This window comes from Vicugna pacos, chromosome 6 (assembly GCF_048564905.1).
Source record: "Vicugna pacos chromosome 6, VicPac4, whole genome shotgun sequence".
In the NCBI taxonomy this organism is placed as follows: Eukaryota; Metazoa; Chordata; class Mammalia; order Artiodactyla; family Camelidae; genus Vicugna; species Vicugna pacos.
Window position 1 is genome coordinate 56,166,893 of NC_132992.1, and position 17,933 is coordinate 56,184,825.

Genomic DNA, 17,933 nt, shown 5'->3' on the forward strand with positions numbered 1-17,933 from the left:
TGGCAACACCTGGCTTCATGGGGATTTGTTTAGGATGCCCCATGACCACTTTAACCTTGGGTGCCCTGCATGAGGGGGCCTTTAGGAAGAAATGCAAGACATGTTTCTTCTTTGCCTTGATCCTTTACCTGCCCACACAGATCCCAGACCTGGCTTCCAGAAGAGCCTGAGCATCTGAGGTGCTTTCTTAGCCTGTTCATCTGAGGCAAATAGCTGTTTTATCATGGTTTCTCAGCTATAGTGGAGAACCCACAGGAAGGAGCCTAGGAGAGGCTGTCAGAGGGAGAGCCAAAACACTCTCCGTTGGTCAAGGCCAGGCTGCCTGGAGGTTCTTGCTGTGTGATTTAGACCCTCTCTCCCATGGCCTCCCTTCTCCCCACCCCCACTTAATGTCTTCCACCTGCTTTGTGGGGCTCTGCAGGTTGGGGCTGGGATCAGAGGGACACAAGGGGGTCTGAGATTCTGGGCTGTCATGAGAAACTAAGAGATGACAACTTGGTTTAAAAACAGGAAACAGCTCCTGGTTAGACAGGCAGGATTCACTCCCTAGGGGAAGCAGCACAGGATGGGAAAAAGCCCCACTCTGACCATAGTGGGAAGCCCCCAGATCGGTCCAGGAGGAAATCACCGCTGGGACACCCACGTAATAATAAACACACAAGCTGAGTTGGGCCAGCTCATTGCCAGCTGAGAGGTTCTTTTTTCTCCTCCTTGCTTTGTAGTAAATTGTAAGAATCTCAAAAAGAAAATCAAATGAGAGCCCTGAAATAGTTTGTGCTCTTCATTGCAGACATTTATAGAACTCCTCCCATTTCCTAGAAAAGTGATAGGAAAAGCAAAGGCAACAGAAGGGACAAAAAGAATTTTGGAGACAGTGAGGGAGATTGGTGTCCAGATTAAGCTGAGGCTCAGAGAGGGGCCTGCCGCTGAGGAGGTGGGGAGGGGAGGAGGGTGTTGAATGAAATGAATGGAATCTAGAAACCTGCTCTCTAAATAAGCACATGGATTGCGCTGGCCTATAAGCCCCTTTCCAGGAGTTAGCAGAGAGTTCTCCCAGGGTATTTGCCTCCAGGATTCTGGCTGTTGGCCTCAGTCCCACCCCCACCCTAAGATGTCTGGACTAACAGGCTTCCCTTTTGTGTTTCTCCCTAGAACCTCTGGTTCGCCAACCCCGGGGGCAGCAATAGCATGCCAAGCCGCACCCACAGCTCAGTCCAAAGGACCCGCTCACTGCCCGTGCATACTTCGCCACAGAATATGCTGATGTTCCAGCAGCCAGGTAGGGCTGGGCGCTCCATCCCTCACTCTCTTGTCCCCTTTTTGTAGAGGGGAGGCCAGATCACCAAAATAGATGCCCCGAGAACCCAGGCGGAAAGTGCTTGGCCTCAGACTGTCACCATGCATTCTTTTGAGCTTATAGAAGCCTTTCCTTTTTTAAACCATGCCTTGCCAGCATGAATAGCGGCTGGTTGGCTAGGAGCCAGCACGCGGAGCCCCAGAGTTGGTTGTGATCTGACAGGAATATTTTTGATCCTAGTCATATTTCTGGGTTGACTCACCCAGAGATATCACCGGAGGGCTTTCAGGGGGCAGGGGGCAGTTGGGAGGGGTTCCATGTGCAGCATGTGTGTGATTGGTGTGTACGTGGAGGGACGTGTAGATGGTGAGACAGAGAAAGAGGAAGCTTGACGGTGCTGAGGCTGAGACCTGCCCCCGGTTTGGGAGTGCCTTGCAGTGTGGACCAGCCGGCTCCCCTTTACTTGGTTAAGGAGCAGCTTGGTGCACCTGGAGTTAACTTCTCCTTTGACCACGCCTCCTCAGAGTGGCTGGAATTACGTACAGCCAAAGATGCCTGCACCTTTCTCTAGACAAGCAACTGGCCTCTTAGCCTCCACGAGTAGTACAAAGCCCCTCAAGCAATTGCTACACCTACTTAGACGACCCTCTAGGCGGGTGAACCAGACATGGGCTGCACCTGGAGGGAGATGCTAGGCAGTTGACGCGCTCTGCTGTACAAAAAGCTTAAGGGGAAGTATCACTGTGGCCTGGGTGGGCAAGGAAGCTTCCTGGAATGGGAGCTGATCTTGAGGGAGCAGACGGTGAAGAGATGGAAAGAAGAGGATGGAGTTACAGGCAGAAGGAGCCATAGGAGCCAAGACTGCCAGGGTATTGAGTGCCACAGCGAGTCCCACGGTGGCTGGGCGGAGGGGTCAGCCTGAAGTAGCAGCGAGGAGACCAAGGGAGCTGGAGAGATTGCAGCTGATGGTGGGAACCCTGAATTTTGAGCAGGGGATCAGGCAGGAGTGCGCATGGAGGAGTGAAGGGCAGGCAGGCTGGAGGAGGGAGGCCACCAAAGGTGGGGGTGGGGAGAGCCCCCTAGGGTAAGGTGTGTCCGGAAAGGGAAGGACATGCACATGGTCCGCACTGCTGGTTCAAAGTTACTTCCTGACTGACAGAACTCTTCCTACTTGTGCACTTTTGCTCTAACACTCCTTTTCTTCATTTTGATACTTGCTATTTTCTTCTTGGGAAGAAACACCTGATAAAATTGGGGATTTGTGAAGGCCTTCTCCCTGGGTCATTTTGTCCCAGCCTCTGCTTCATGCAGAACTACGTGTAATCCATTCCCAGTGAAAGAGAATCTGGACAAGATTTGAAGACATCCTGGGCGCGTTCACCTTCAGCGTTTAGTTCACCCGGACCTCAGCCCCAGGCCTGCAGCCCAGCCACGTGTTGCCCCCCGGGAGCCCTAGCACAGCTGACTGCTCTTCTCCAATCCTAACATGCTTGTGTTCTCCATTCTGTCCTACCTCTTTTTCCCTCCCTGTGGCCCTCTTCCGAGTCCTCAGTCCTCCTCTTTACCCCCCTTCTTACTTGGGGAAACCCAGCCCACCGGGAAGAGCTGCACCCTGGGAGAAGAACCGTTTGGATCTGTTGATACGGATCCTCCATCTGCACTTGGTTTCCCCTCCGCTGTTCTACAGCAGTGCTGAACGGTCGGCTTATGGTCAGGGCAGTTATGACCCTGAGATCGTTTCCACCCTCTTCCCGTGAAGCCTCTTGCTCCCGTTGTTAAAAAATCAAATAATACCAAAGGGCTTGTAGAGAAAAGTGACTGTCCCCCTCCCCTCCTGGCCCACAGTCCCTTCTCCCAGAGGCAGCAACGTACAACCGTTTTCAGTTTTCCTGGTAGTTACCTGCAAGTCTCTTAATAATGTTCTTTGCGTACAGGACTTAGAACTCTGGAGCTCTTGGGTTTGGTTTGGTTTGGTTTGGTTTTAATTAGCCTCTCACCCAAGCATGGCAGCCCCACTTCCAGCAAGGCCCTGATGAACCACAGCATTTCTAGTAACCACGGCACAGGGACAGGGCTGCTCCTTATTTCCCGATTGCAAATACCCTGGCGAACGCTTGGTAGGAGCCACTCCTAAGTCCTGCTCAGCACCCTCGGCCCGTGTGGGGTGACTCCTCCTGGGACATGGGCATGAAGGACAAGGCAGGGCACGGCCATGAGCCAGGATCCCTGGCTGAAGGGAGAGGAGGCTGCAGAAAGCCCTCCACGGGCACAGAACGCTCCTCCTCAGCCTTTGCGTCTAGGGGCTGGGGGCCAGGGGCTGGGACTTGACCATAAGTATCACATCAGGAAGGCAGAAGGGGGTTTTCATCTTTACACAAGCAGTAGTAACAGTGAGCACAAAAATGGAATAGAGATTTCTGACCAACCCCAAATTAAATTCCCAGAAAACTGTGCTACATTCCAATGCTGTGGTTTCCTCCTGGCCATTGGATGTCTTCAGGGCACCCATTTTGAACTATCTGGGCAAATCTTGAAGACTACAATGCATTCCAAGGAAGTTTTGATTCTGTAATCTTAAAATAACTCCATCAAGATGATGGAATTTCTCCAAAGGATAAGGAAAATGCAGGGGGCTAGAACCAGCCTCCAAGTTGTGTACCAGTTGATCAGTCTCCTCGCTCAAATTTGCAGGATGCTTCCTTCTTTCTTGGATCTATAGAATCCGTGGGCCTCTTGGAGGCTGTGGCAGGGTTCTTCACTTCATGCCCACATGGACATATTTGAGATGTTTCCCAGGACAAGCCAAGAGAACCGTCGGTGATTGTTGCCTCTTGCTGGCCTCTGGGATGAGTAGGAAACATGAAGCTGGTCCTCCCAGAGCAAGGGAGATAGGGTCTGACACACTCACCTGGGGTGCAGGGTTGGGGGTCGGCGATGGTGACTTGAGTTCAAAACCAGTATGGCCCCCGGCAAGAAGGGTCATGTTCCTCCGAGAGGCAGTGTTTCCCAACTGGAAAATTAGTTTAAAAACTGCTTGCAGAATGATACCTTATCTTGGAAGCAGATCTGTTCCTGCTGACCCGGGCTCAGCCACCTTTGGGATCAGAGAGGATCTCAGAGCAGCCCTGGCATGACCCTGGGAGGCCATGGAGGCTCCTCGCCACCTAGAGGAAAAGATGGGCTTGACAGGAAAGGGCAGAGGAATCGTTGATATCCAAGGAAAAGCACGGGGAAGGGTAGGCTGGGCAGCTTCAAAGGGGATCTCATCCTTCCCTTGCACAAAACTATGTGCAAATTACCTTTGGTACTGGACCGCCTAGAATGTGAGATGGTTGAGGCGGTACCTTACATGGCATCATTTCATGATGTGATGTATCTGTTCTCCACAGCAGACCTGCCTGTGCAGTGGCTCATGGCTGAAATCCTCCCACCATTAGAATAGCTGGGAGCATAGTGGACAGAGCTGACATCATGTATTTCCTCCTTAGTGTGAGTTTCAGATTCCTTCCAGAGAACTGCCCTTAGAAAGAGTGGGGAGAGGGAGAGGACAGTCAGGGCAGTGGGTCCACTGCGGGAATGATAGGGGTAGCCAGGCAGAGGCAGAGACCAGGACAGGGACCCACTTAAAGTACCTAATAAACATTTGCTCCCTGCCTTCTAGTAAGCCAACGCAAAGAGCCCCACTTAGGCCTGGCACATAGTGGGTAGGGAGGTTGGCCAATGAATCAATTCTATCACAGCCAAGAACCCAGCTGGGCCCGTGCCCCCCTGCCTCTGAGAGTCAAATTCAGAGAGACCAACTTGGGGCGAGATGGCACAACACTGTCTTGTACCATGTCCTCTTCCTCATTTTTCGTGAAAATGTAGGTCCCAGAGGATTTCCCCAGCACTCACTTTTGCAGATTGAGGATCGAGGTCTCTAGAGAAGAGCTGTATTCCCCACAGCAGGCTCAGGGGTGCAACTGGGAACCCGTGTTCCTCTGCCACTCGCCCGCCCACCATGACCTGCCCTACGCTACCACACTGGCCCCACTTCCTGTTGGCACCACTCTCCGCCTTTCTTCCGGGTTGCTCCCTTCCCTCTGTCTTCCTTGCTCCCCTCATCACCATGGTCCAGCCCTGGCTCTTCTATTCCATCTTTTCCTCAACAGCTTGACTTTCCTGATTTCTCACCTTCTAGCAACCACACTTCTCACTGAACCAGACTCAAAGTCTGAGTGGCCCCAGCTCTTGTTGGCAGAGTGGGATTCTCAAGGTTTTTCCTAGAATGCCCCGACCTGTTTCTTGTTCTAAAGTCCTAAAGCAACTGGCCTCTTGACCTCAGCCTCAGGGACTTGGAGAGAGCGGCAGAAGTGCACCTCAGGGGCCACAGACATGAGACTCAGCTGGGAGGCTTCTGTCCCCCCAGGGGGACCTTGCAGGAGTGCCTCTTTAGGGATAGGGGCCGCATCCTTCTAGAATCCTCTAGACCCTGGGCCTGAACAGTAGTCCCTGTTCTCGTCCCTGGCACTTCTAAAAAGACACAATCAAAAAGTCCCAAGGCAGCCCAGATCCTGGGGATCCTAGAACCAGGGATCCTCAGATACACTCTAAATACTGGAATGGTCTGATGGGGAGGGAAGAATTCCTAGCACTGGGAGATGCCTTCTGAGCTAAGGAAACAGGCCTGCTTGGGCCACAGCAGAGAAGGCTCATTTAGAGTCTATCCTTTCTGCCCTGCTGAAGACTCGAAACTACAGCTGGGGGCCCAGGATCAATGCGCTGAGCCCCCAGGATGAGCAGGAGCCAGGACAAGAGTTGGCCTGTGGTTCACATGGGCAAGCACTGCCCGAATGCTCGTCCAAGGCTTTGAGAGCTCTGCCCACCGAGCCCCCTAGCTGAGGGCTTACAGCCCGAGATGGAAGCTGTTCACCCAGCTGGTCTCCCTCTGTCCTGTGTGTGTGGGAAGATGTCACAGATCTGTTATTATCAAATACACAATTAAAAAGTCACACTATTAGGAAACTCTGGAGTGTGAACATATGGGCTTCTCCGAAGACTCAGAAATTTTCAGAGCTGCTCTGAGACTGGTGGGGGTCACAACTCCTCCATGCACCGGAGGGAAGAGCTGGAGAATAAAAAGCGAGCACTCCAACTTTCCACCTAAAAGAGCAGCCACTAAGGTTTGGAGATTCTGGATTTCTCAGCCCCCTTTTTTTGGAACACGCAACCCCAGGCTTGGAAAATGGCATTTTGCTGCGTGTTGGCAAGAAATCCTGCAGCTGAAACACTTCTCTCCAAATGTCGAGCATCTTTATTTATCCAAATCTCTCCACAGTGTTTGTTTAAAGGGGAGTGCTAGAGAGTAAACTAAATTTTACAATGAGCATATGGATGGCTATAATTGCTGAGGGTTTTTTTTATATTTGCTAACTGGCTATATATAAAATTGTGTTTCTATTTTATAGACTTCACACCCTGAAGGCTGCTAATTTTTGCATGCATATGATTTTCACATGAATGGATGAAAATACTGAAGTACTCTTCCCTCTAGATTGTCTAATTGCCCCGACCCTACTCCGAGAGCAGCAGGGGGGCGGCGGGGGGAGACCCGTTCTTCCCTGGAAGCCCGTCGTCCTCTGTCTGCTCGTGAATTGGCACAGTTATCTTTCCAACCCATCACTGCTGGAACTTGTGTCAGAAAGAACCCTACCCGCTCCCCGGTGCTCTTCATACTGATCCATTTTGCCAACCTTCTCTTTGAGAATTTTAAATAACGGAAAGGACACCTGCCTCTGACGCAGCTGGTCATGGGGAACACGGATTGCAGGGAAGACCTCAATGTATCATCGAGGAAAACAGATACTTTGGTTTAGCCATTGGTTTCAATTTCCTCTCCCACCAAACCACCAACCTCATTTTTCATTCCACCCTCCACCCGCACGCCCAACCCCCGCTCTGGCCCCCAAGCGCCCCCTAGTGGAGATGTGAAGGAGCTAGGAAATGGCCTACAGTTTGGGCCACAGGACCCTTTCCCCACTTTATAGGTAGAAAGGCTAAGGCCCCAAGAAGGGAACAGCTTCCCAGGGTCACACAGGAAGGCAGTGGCAATAATGAGACTTCCCAGGCACTCAGAACATGTCCCACTGCTGGTTTTTCCCCGCCTACCCCCATAGGATTTCACAATTCTGTCCAGGTTTCACAATAGCTGTCAGTTTCCTTCTAGTTCCTGCTCCATATTTTTCATCACTCAGTAGACCTGTATGAGGTGTGCAGAAGGCCACGGCTGGGTATCATGGGAGAGTCAGAGAAATCTGAAAGCATTGTCGCTGTCTGCAAGGTGCTTCCAAACTGTCAAGGATGTCCAAGAGCTCCATAGGATGAGGGACCAGGGAGGTGCTGACAGTGGGCCCCGGCAGGACAAAGGAGGCTCCCAGGGCTGCCTCCCCCTTGGAGGAAGAGGGGCTGGAGCCTGGAGAGATAGAGAGGATCCAGATGGTAGAGGGGGCTTTGTGGTTAGAATGCACACAGTACTGTCCTGGGTAGCAGGAACCCACAGAGCAGATGTCTCAGCCTTTGCTTCTAAGTGCTCAGAGCTGAGCATGTTGACAGGCATCGGCAGGCATGCAGCGTGCAGGAGAGCACCACCTCTGGGGCCAGACCCATGTGATTCCTGTCCCAGCTCCATGTTAGCTGGCTAACCTTGCTAAGTCACTTAGCCTCCAGGAGCCCCACTTGAGAACCGGACACCCAGTACAGCCTTGGACTCACCAGGCTGTGGTTTCCCTTTTCTGCTCCTCAAAAAGAAGCAGAAATGCACCAGGCTAGGTTCTAGGCACAGAGAGCAGAGCCAAGTCCTGCTACAATGAAGCAAATGTTCAGCTGGGAGGAGGCAACAAATAAATAATATGTCAGTTTTCAGTGACAGTTATGAAGAAAAATTAAGCGGGAGGGGGGGAAGACCACGAACAGAAAGTCCTTTCCAAGAAGAGAGTAGAGCCATAGACGTGACAGCAGGCAGAGAGTGAGCCATGGATATGCCCAGGGACCAGAATTCTGGGCAGAGGGAACAGCAGTGCAAAGGTCCTGGGGTAGAAAAGGGCCTGGGGTGGAGTGAAGGAAGGGATTGTTGTACGAGGGCAGAGAGGTAACAAAGGGTCAGATCTGTGGGGCTTTGCAAGCCATGGCAAGGGGTTGGCTTTTACTCCAACGGAAGCTTCTCGGGGGTTCTGAGCAGAGGACTGGCAGCCTGTGACTATGACAGCTATTTTTAGTCAGCAGTTTTCTTCCAGCTGCCCATGTTAACAGTGGACTCAGAGGTTGGTTGAACCTGAGTGTAACTCACCCTCCATGCTGACCCTGACAATCCCCCCGAGCCCTCCCAGGGCGGCCCACCTGACCCTGACCCTGGCAGGTGGAGTCAGTGGCACCGTGCGTACCTTCTCCTTGTTCTTAGAGACCCTGTCACCAACATAACCCTTTGTCCCCTGCAGAATTCCAGCTGCCTGTGACTGAACCTGACATCAACAACAGGCTGGAGTCCTTGTGCCTCAGTATGACCGAGCACGCCCTGGGAGGTGAGTGTGTCCTCCCCACATGCCCCTGCACACCTGGGAGAACCGCAGGCCATCTGCTGTCCACTCAGCAGCAGCTCGGGACAGTGGGAAGGGCACAGGCGGGGGAGGCAGGGGACAGGGAGGGAGAGTGGCTGGGGATGCTGCTGGGCCCCCATCAGGCCACACCATCCACAGCAGCCCACAGTGCCCTGCTTCTCCCCCTTTTTCGAGAGGTGACTCAGGGCCCTGCAGACCAAGGCTGTCCCTCTTGCCCCAGAGGCTCCACCCACCAGGGCACACTGGAGTCCCACCACGGCAGTTGTCCTAGCCAAATGTGGGCGCTGGAGGAGTCAGGAACACAAGACGTGGCTTTTAGTGGAAACATCCCCCTGTCCAAACAGCACTGGATTCTTTCCTTCTCGGCACTAGATCCCCGAGTCTGGTCCAAGCATATCCCAACTTGCTCTAAAAATAGACTTTCTGAAACAAAAATCCTTGCTTGTTTTTACATCTGCCTGTTCCAAATGGCTTCCACGATGCCTGGAGCCCCATGCAGCCCGAGGTGATGGGGACAGTGTGACGGGGACGGCCTGGGTGGGTGTAGCTGGGGTTGCCAGGCTGAGGCCCCCGGAGGGGCTCCCAGGAGCTGCTGGGTCGTCCCGCTGCTGTTTGGGCCGCAGCCCTGTGTTGTCATAACAGCCCTGGGAGGCCTTCAGAGCCCTCCTGGTACTAAACGGGTGCCTTTCTCTTGCCGGGACTCACTGCCAGCCTGGGGATGTTTGGCAGGCAGCAGAGAGATGTCCGCCCCTTCCTGCCAGCCTCCGGGGAGGCTCTGAGTCATGGAGATGCAGAGAGGCCTCCCGTAACCCTTCCCGACAGCCCTCTCTGGTCTGGATGCACTCACCCGCTCCAGAGATGGGCACACATAGAGCCACAATTTGTGTAAGCTGGCAGGGGTGGGTGGAGAAAGGCTGTTGTCAGCCACTGCTCCAGAGAGTTTTGTTCCCCTGACCAGGGATGTTTAGTCTCTACAAACACAATCTTATCCTAAAACCAAATATGAGGCAGATAAATGCTCTGCAGAGTACAGGGCACCCACCTGACCTCACCTGGGGGTGCAGGGGGTTCTCCAGGCCCAGAGAAGCCCCTGCTCAGTACCACCAGGGAGCTAGCTGAAGGCCTTCCAGGGCTGCTGACCAGAGAGACAGTGGGCTGCACATCTCCCTCTGGGACCCCCGTCTCGGGTTCCAGGGAACTCCATTTACAAACACTGCTCTCTCCCTTGACCATCCAGTTCAGATCCTGGAAGCGTCCCAGCATCATTGGTTCACTCCTGGTACCTCTGGGGGAGGAGCTACCAGCTCCTTTTCTCCAGGTAACCAAGGAGGTTGGGTCAGTACGCTGACAGCCCTAGGGATAATAGGGAACAACCCAGAGGTCCATCAGCAGATGAATATGGATGAAGAAGATGCAGTAGAACCATACAGTGGCGTGTCACTCAGCCTTTAAAAGGAACGAAGTGCTGACAGGTGCTACAACATGGCTGAACCTTGAAAGCGTTATGTCAGGTGAAGGAAGCCAGGCACAAAGGACCACAGAGTGCGTGATTCCGCTTTTGTGAAATGTCCAGGACAGACAAAATCCATAGAGATAGGAAGTAGATAAGGGGTTGCCAGGGGTTGGAGGGAGGTGGGACTGGAGGGTGACTGCTAATGGGTACCAGATTTCTTTGGGGGAGTGATAAAAATATTCTGGTGGTGATGGTTGCACAAACATATGAATGCTCTGTGAATATGCTAAAAGCCACTGAATTGTACACTTTAAAAGGGTGAGATTTGTGGGATGTGAATTATATCTCAATTTTGTCCAAAAGGGAAGGCTTGTAGACCCGGTCGGCAGGCCAAGCTCAGCCCACTGCAGGCGGCCCCAGTGCCCTCCCACCTGACACACCCGGCTGGGGCTGGTGGGGACTCCGCTCAGTCCTGTGCTGCCTGTAGGAGTCAGCAGGGAGCTGGCCTCTCCCCCAGGGCCTGATAAAGCTCAGACAATTGGCAGGTTGGAAGCTCTTATCAATCTACTAAGTACTAATGTTACCGTCATCGGTAGCAAGAATGCCAAATGCCTTTAATTAAAGGGAGGTTTTCATTGAAAAGACTTCACTTTTTAGCCCATTCTTCTATTTTTACAGAAAACCTCTGTGAACTGGTGTGTTTTTTTGCTAATGTTTTCATCTTGTTAATCTCCTAAGCCTTTTTATTGCCATGTTTTTTTCTCAGTAATCCTCTCTGGTGGGAAGCCCGGTAAGCAGTTTCCTGAGCAAATTAGGTTTCAGGGTGGCCGGGCTGGGCACAGTGGCGGTGTGCCCTCCCTCCAGCGGTGACAGCACCTGTCGGCCGGCCGACCCCTTCCAGGTGCCAGGGAAGATGACCTTCTGAGGACAGAATTTCTGCCAGTGAATGAAGTCATCTTACAGGGGGACAAATGACTAGGGAGAGGAAAGCAGAGCAGTACAAGAGGTTCCTCTGCTTGTGTCTCAAGAAAAGACAGGCGAGGTATCCAAGTTCCTGGGACACCACATCCCAGGACAGCCATTCTAATGTGGTTGCTCCCTGGGGCCCCGAGACTTGGGGCCCATCCTTTTGTGCTGACTCCTCTGCTCTCAGCCTCCTCCAGTAACGGCTGCCCTCTTGGTGTCGGTCTAAGCTACTTTTCTCTGGCCTCCCCTATCCATCTCCTCTTTTCCCTCCCCCCGGCCCCTCCGATAGAACCCACCAGGACGCCCAGGGGCTGGGTTGCCTCTGCCGTCTTGGTTTGTGAGTCTCTGTTTAAGGTGTTCCTCTGGCTCTGTTGGGCTTGCTCCTGACTGGTGGCCCAGGTGTTCAGGAAGCCTCGATGCCAAGCCTGGCCATTATCTTCCTCGTGCAGAGGGGCGGCATGGGCCAGAATACCCACAGCCACAAAAGCGAGACCCCTCCCAGCAGAGTGCGGCCCACAGTGAAGCAAAACCATCACGAGGAATGTGCGGTCCGCCCGCTGATGTTCTGGGGTTCGTGCCTCACCTGACCCCCTTGCCATTCCATCTCCCCTTCTCTCCTCACTTCTTCTTGGGACCTAAAGCCCCACTTACAGCCAATATAGGGACTTTGTGCAAATTAGAAAAGGCCCTATTTTTAAAAAGTAAAAAAAATAAAATAAAAGACCCCACTTTTTTAAGACACTGTTCTGCCCTTTGTTTTGAAATTTGCCATAATGATGATAAAGCCTATGACGGTTGCATGTAAATGGTGCCCCCTGGAGTCGTGCAGAGCACAATTTGTACAACTGTAAATGGCAGGTCTGGAATTAACCTACTAGTCATTTCCCTGCAGATAAATACTGACTGTCGCTCTTGGAGGTTGAGGTGTAGGGTTAGAATTTCATGGAAATGAGGCTTGGGATTAGTTGAGAATCTCTTGTTTCCAGCTCCTCAATTCCACAACTGTGAAAGGCTAGCATTAACTAGTGGACCAGTGAGGCCCAGCAAGAGTGTGCCCTGACCCCAGGCACACGTGTGTGTGCACACAAACCCACGCTCACTGTTCTCCCACGACCAGAAACCACTGCGGAGCCATCCCTCCAGGGGCCAAGGCTGACAAGTGCAGAAGGCGGGGAAGGGGAGATTAGTTCACATCTGGGGACCGCTCACATTGATCGTCTGAAACCACAGGTGCTCTCAGGGGCCATTTGCTTCCCCTCTTTAAAATCTCTCCAAAAATCATATAGAACTTTATACACACACACACACACACACACACACACACATTACATGAGTATAACTGGTGAATTCTGAATAAGATGGGTAGATTGCATCACATTAGTATCTTGGTTGGAATATCATACTGTAGTTTGGCGCAATGTTACCACATGGACAAACCTGGAAACAGAGTGCTGTTTCTTACAACTGCATGTGAACCTACAATGATCTCATTAAAAGTTTGAATTAAAGAAATATTTCTCCTCCAAGTCCCTGCTGGTGAGATGCCAGCGTGGCACCACCCATGAGGAGGTAAGGAGACCTCTGCAGTGGACTCAGTGCTCCCCGCTGTAAAACTCTGCCAACGGCCTCTAGACATGCATCCAGGAGCCCAGGCTTGTGGCTCAGAAGTTTAGACCAGGACACGCCTACTGACGTCTGGACATCAGCCAAACCAGGGAAGCAACCGGCCTCCCATCCTGGCCTTCATCTAGTGCTCACTGAACAGAGTCATTTCTACCTTCTACGAGGTAGTCCTCTCTCTGCTCACGGGAGAAGCTCGAGCATGGACCATTGTAGGGACCAGTAACTGTCCTCCTGCGCCAGCCTGCCAGAGAAACCACTCTAAAGTCAAATCTGGTTACTCGACCACTTACCCCTACCCGGTTACCTATGTCTAAGCTCTTGTTCATAGTACACAAAACCCTTATGGTCTGATTCTGGGGACTCTCCTATAGTCCCATGTGAAAAGGGGTTGGGCAGTGATTGGCTCCCTCTGTGTTTGGCCTCACTCCTGGCCCCTCCTCTCTGACAGGCATGTCCTCCACTTTGTAGCACAGTTTAGCTGATTCTCCATATTGTAGACATGGCACATGCTGGGTGGCCTCAGCGCTCTCCCATGTCCACGGGCTCTTTCAGTGCCAGATGCCCCCAACATATCACTATGGTGTCTCCCCCCACAATCAGATGCATGAGACACAGAATCTGGGTCAGTTTTGGTCAGATGCATCCCCCTGGTCTGCTCAGCTGTGACCAGGGATCAGAATCACTAACACCTCATCACTGGTCTTTCAGCAGAGACTTGGGCGGGAGATGGAGATGCTTCCAAACAAAGGGACATGAGCTGGACAGGACCACCTGCATGTCTATTGCAAACCTAACTGGTTCTCAGCCGCATCTCCTGCCACTCCTCCGTTCCCCCATCCCTTACCCTTGACCTCCAAACTCCACCCACCACCAGATCCACCCTTCAATGAACATGACGCCTGTCCCTGAGCTATACGCCCTCACCACCTGCATCCTCTCCTGCCTCCTCTTTTCTCCTCCTGCCAGCACCATTCTACAAGTCATTTTCTTTCTCTCTGAAACCATCCTTGACTTCCAAGGGCGACTTAAACACTCCTTCCTCTGAGTTCCTGCTGCTCCTGGTACATAGTCCACTCATGACTCATATACCATTGTTGGTTTACCTGTCTGTGTCCCGACAAGGAAATACAGACTAGGACTAGATGATGAGGATAGGTCTTTTCATCTTGGTTCCCAGGCTCCCTACGGCTCCTGGCAAAAACAGCTATTCCCTAGTGTTGCGTGGGTGGGTGTGTGAAGGATGAGTGGATGGATGGATGGAGGAATTTAGCCCTTCTCTGTCCTCAGAGACTGGGAGGCCCCATGTGCATGACGCTGGAGTCCAGGGCGTGAACAGAATTGCTTTGCTCACCTGTGCCCACTGTGTCCTTCTTTCCCTCCCAGACGGGGTTGACCGCACCTCCACAATCTAGAAGCTGAAGATGAGAGTGACCGCGCTGGCCGTGAAATCGACTGCTGCGGGTCCAGTGTCAGCCATCCTCAGGGTTGCACAGCATCCTCCAGGATACTTTGCAGCCTTTTTTTTCCCTGGTCCCTCTCCCATTTTGATTTTGTGAGAGCGTAGGTCATCCTTGTAAACATATCAGTAGACCTGGGATGGGTTATTTTGTCATTTGTTTCTGTCATGGGATGGCTTGGTGTGGGGCATGGGGAGGGGTCTCTGAGGGAAGCGTGGGACTGGGAGGGGGTGGAGGGAATGCAAGTGTGGCTTCCTGGATGGAAAGGGAAACATTTTTTAAAAAAAGGAACTGCTGTGAGAGAGAGGAGAGCCCGCCCAGAGGGAGGAGAGGTTCATGGGAGGGAGGCAGAAGCCCCGGCCCTCGGGAGCCTTCTCAGAAGCCTGCCTCCACAGTCGGGCCCCCGCAGGAAGGCATGGGTGCCCGCGACCAAAGCCAGGTGGTGGCTCGCGCTTCTTTGTCTCCCCGCCGATGGGATTTCCCTGAGGCCCCTGCTTGAAATGCAGCCGCAGGAGAGGTCCACGTGGCAACGGGGGCAGGAAGGGAGAAATTCCCTCCCGCAAAACTTCAGATAAACTTTGATTTGTGTATTGTTTACATAACAATTTTAAAGGGTACATAATGTGTAAAGAGTTGGGATAGAACTTTTCTTCATACTATGGTTTTTGTAAAGGATTTGTTGATATGGATTCATTTCTTTCCCTCTATTTTTATAATTGCAGCAGGGTTGTCTTTTTAAATGGCTGCCAAGCTCTGCTTCTCCGGAAGACGGATGCAGTCACGTAGGCCTGAGTTGTGTCTTCCACCTGCGGGTGGGAGGAGCGTGTAGGTGGAGTCGGAGGACCAGGATGCAGCTGGAATGGGCGGAGCGCTGGGGAGGGCGCCACCATGTGGTCGGTTGTGGGGTTGCGCACAGTCACCTAGAGATGCTTAAGAATCCTGCTGCCCTTTCTGTGCTGGATTTGCTTCTCATCTGGAGACACCTCTTCCTCCCCAACCTACCATGAGGTTTCACCCTATCACTCCTGGCCTCGCTGCGTGCACACACACAGGTGGGTACAAGTTCCACTGGAGGAGAAAAGGCAAGGGTGGATATTTTTCCCTAGAAAAAGGCCTTAATACCCAGATAGTAAGCTTAAAATGCCGCTTACAGGGGTTGTTCGCAGGAAGCTGAACCTGGGGGCTGCACCCCCTTGGCTTGCTCATCGCTGCGGAAGAGCAGGAGAGCAGGGTCCAGCAACAGTGTATGAACGGTCAGTCAGCATGTGGCAGAGAGCTGTGGGGAGACGTGCCAGATGGGCAGTGAAAGATGTGGGGAAGGTCGACTTCCTGATGGAAATGATGGTTCTATCACACATGTCAGGGATCTGCTGTGTTGTCAGCTGATTTATCGACCCACACAGAAAGGAGACAAAACCACTGGTTACATGGTGAGAGATTAACAAACTATACTATCACAAAGTAATAGCCCTGTTTCTTAAGGGCAAGAAAGATTTGATGCAGTGGAAGGTATTAGAGGAAATCCAAGAGGAACTGTGCTCTGCACTGGAAAATTGGGTTGTGTAAATGATTGTATGACTGCTCGGCCAGAGGCAAGATTGGGGAGATGGTATGAAGCCTGTTTATTGAATGGGTGAGTCTAGTGCTGTTTTTGTTTTTGCTTTGTTTAAGCAAAGTCAGAGTCGAAATTGAAGAGATCAGACCATGAAAATCACTGCACTTGTTTATGGGTATTTTTTAAAAAATAAGTTAATGAAGTAAATACAGATTTAAAAGGCCTTAATGAAATCCGAACAGCTTTCTTTTACCTTCAAGATTAAAAATGTACACCCAACACAGGCTTGGATATTCTGAGGCTCGTGAATTCCTTTTAAAGTCTAAAATGAGGGAACATCTTAACCATAGAGAGCCTCTAACAAGCAAAGAAGGCTTGAATCCACAACATCCTGCATTGCATTAAAAAAAAAAAAAAGTCCTCCTTGGGTGTCTGTGTTCTAAAGATGCAAATCCACGTGCAGAAAGAGGCAGCATTTTTTAGTTGATTTCTTTTTAACCAAGTGCCATTAACATTCATCCTCCATACCCCTTTTCTAAGCAAGCTTAGGGTTACTTGGGGAATGTGCTGGGATGGACGCTCATGTGTGAGTCGGGAAGAACAGGTCAAAGGATGTCGAAGGCCAAAGGCAAGACCAGAGGGTTCGCGAAGGTGTTTTTTGGATGCTGAGAAAGTTAACGAAGAAGGAACAATGGTATAACATGTCTCGTGGAGAGATGAGAATGATTCAGATCTGCTGCAAAACACATGTATCCATAAAGACTTGGGTTATTCAGAAAACAGATTGTGAACACAATCACATTAGCATGAATCCTTTAAAAGGAAGAAGACCTTAAAGTATTTGCAAATCTGAATTTCTATTTATTCCTTCACTGAATATAGAAACAATGGTTATCTGATTATTAGAGATATTATTTTGGATATGTTACTTATTAACTTGCTATGGCTGGTAACCATGATAAAGTCTGTTATTAATAACAACATAATTCTTTTTTTAAAAAAAAGAAAGGCTTATTTTTCATTGACTGTGTATAGATTTATCTACTTAGTTGTGTTTTTGCTATTAGTGTTTTCATTTTTTTTTTAAGTTGAGTGTTCTTATAAATTTTAGGAGCCTGTCCCCACCTTGTTTTGAGTCCTGTGTTGACTGCAGGTATACAGCTCAATCTAAAAATCCTAAAGCAAAAGAATTTTATTTATAAAAAAAAATCAAACAGTTGCATGCGTAAGGCTGTGAAGTCAAATATTTAGAAATAAAGCGGCAGTGCCTTTTTTTGTATTTACCCACTGACCCCCAGATGCAACTGTTTTATATTAAGTAAATAGTAAACATTGAAAATCTCAGAGTAAAATCTATCTCACCACATGGTTTTTTCCCCCTCCCCTTGTGTTGATTTAAGCAGTGTGTATGTGACATCTCTCCGCTGTCCCAGGGACAGTGGTAGCCTGCGACACTGTTATCATGTATGTTTTATTGGTGCTTTTTATTCATAGTGGTTTCTTACCAGAAACAGTAGGAAGACACACATGAACTGTGTACAAGAAATGAAACATTGCTGCTGAGATGTTTTGTTTTGTTTTTTCCACATGCTTTTTGAGTTTCACTTTCTAAACAAGGGCCAGCAGGCAAAATAGACGCTGCTGGGTGGGCCCGCAGAGGGTGGCTGTTGGCACCCAGCTCTCCGATCCTGTGTATCGACGACCCCTTTCTGGTACTCGGGATTGGAGCTACAGCCGGGCTCCCTCTCCCGTTCGTCTGAAGAGACACTGAGGGAAACGAGGTTTTCTTTTGAGGTGTCGCTGGCTGCCTTTTACGGAATGGGAGCCTTCTCCGGGTCTTCTGTTCTTCTGCACCTCTTGTAGCTACTGCCAGTGCAAGGTTTGTAAATGCGTGTTCCCCCTCCGGACCTGGGATCTCACCTGGAGCCTGGGCTGGGGGCAGAGCTGGGCTGACCGTGTAGGCATGCAGCCGGAAGGGCCATGAGGGAAG

At 51.0% G+C, this 17,933-nt stretch overlaps 1 protein-coding gene across 8 annotated transcripts in view; it reads left to right on the forward strand.

Annotated features, from left to right (window-relative positions):
* Positions 1-14,526, forward strand: part of SAMD4A (sterile alpha motif domain containing 4A) — a 197,344-nt gene extending 182,818 nt beyond the window's left edge. For 3 of the 8 annotated variants that reach the window (XM_072963085.1, XM_072963086.1, XM_072963087.1), the window contains exons 10-12: positions 1,153-1,279; positions 8,770-8,853; positions 9,110-9,325. In XM_072963085.1, the coding sequence (XP_072819186.1) occupies positions 1,153-1,279; positions 8,770-8,853; positions 9,110-9,261 (363 nt within the window). In that variant the 3' untranslated portion in view covers positions 9,262-9,325. Of the gene's footprint in view, positions 1-1,152; positions 1,280-8,769; positions 8,854-9,065; positions 9,332-14,314 lie in introns of those variants that run through there. The other 5 variants (XM_006199761.4, XM_006199760.4, XM_072963084.1 and 2 more) reach the window with 4 other exon arrangements.
* Positions 14,527-17,933: the final 3,407 nt, after the last annotated feature.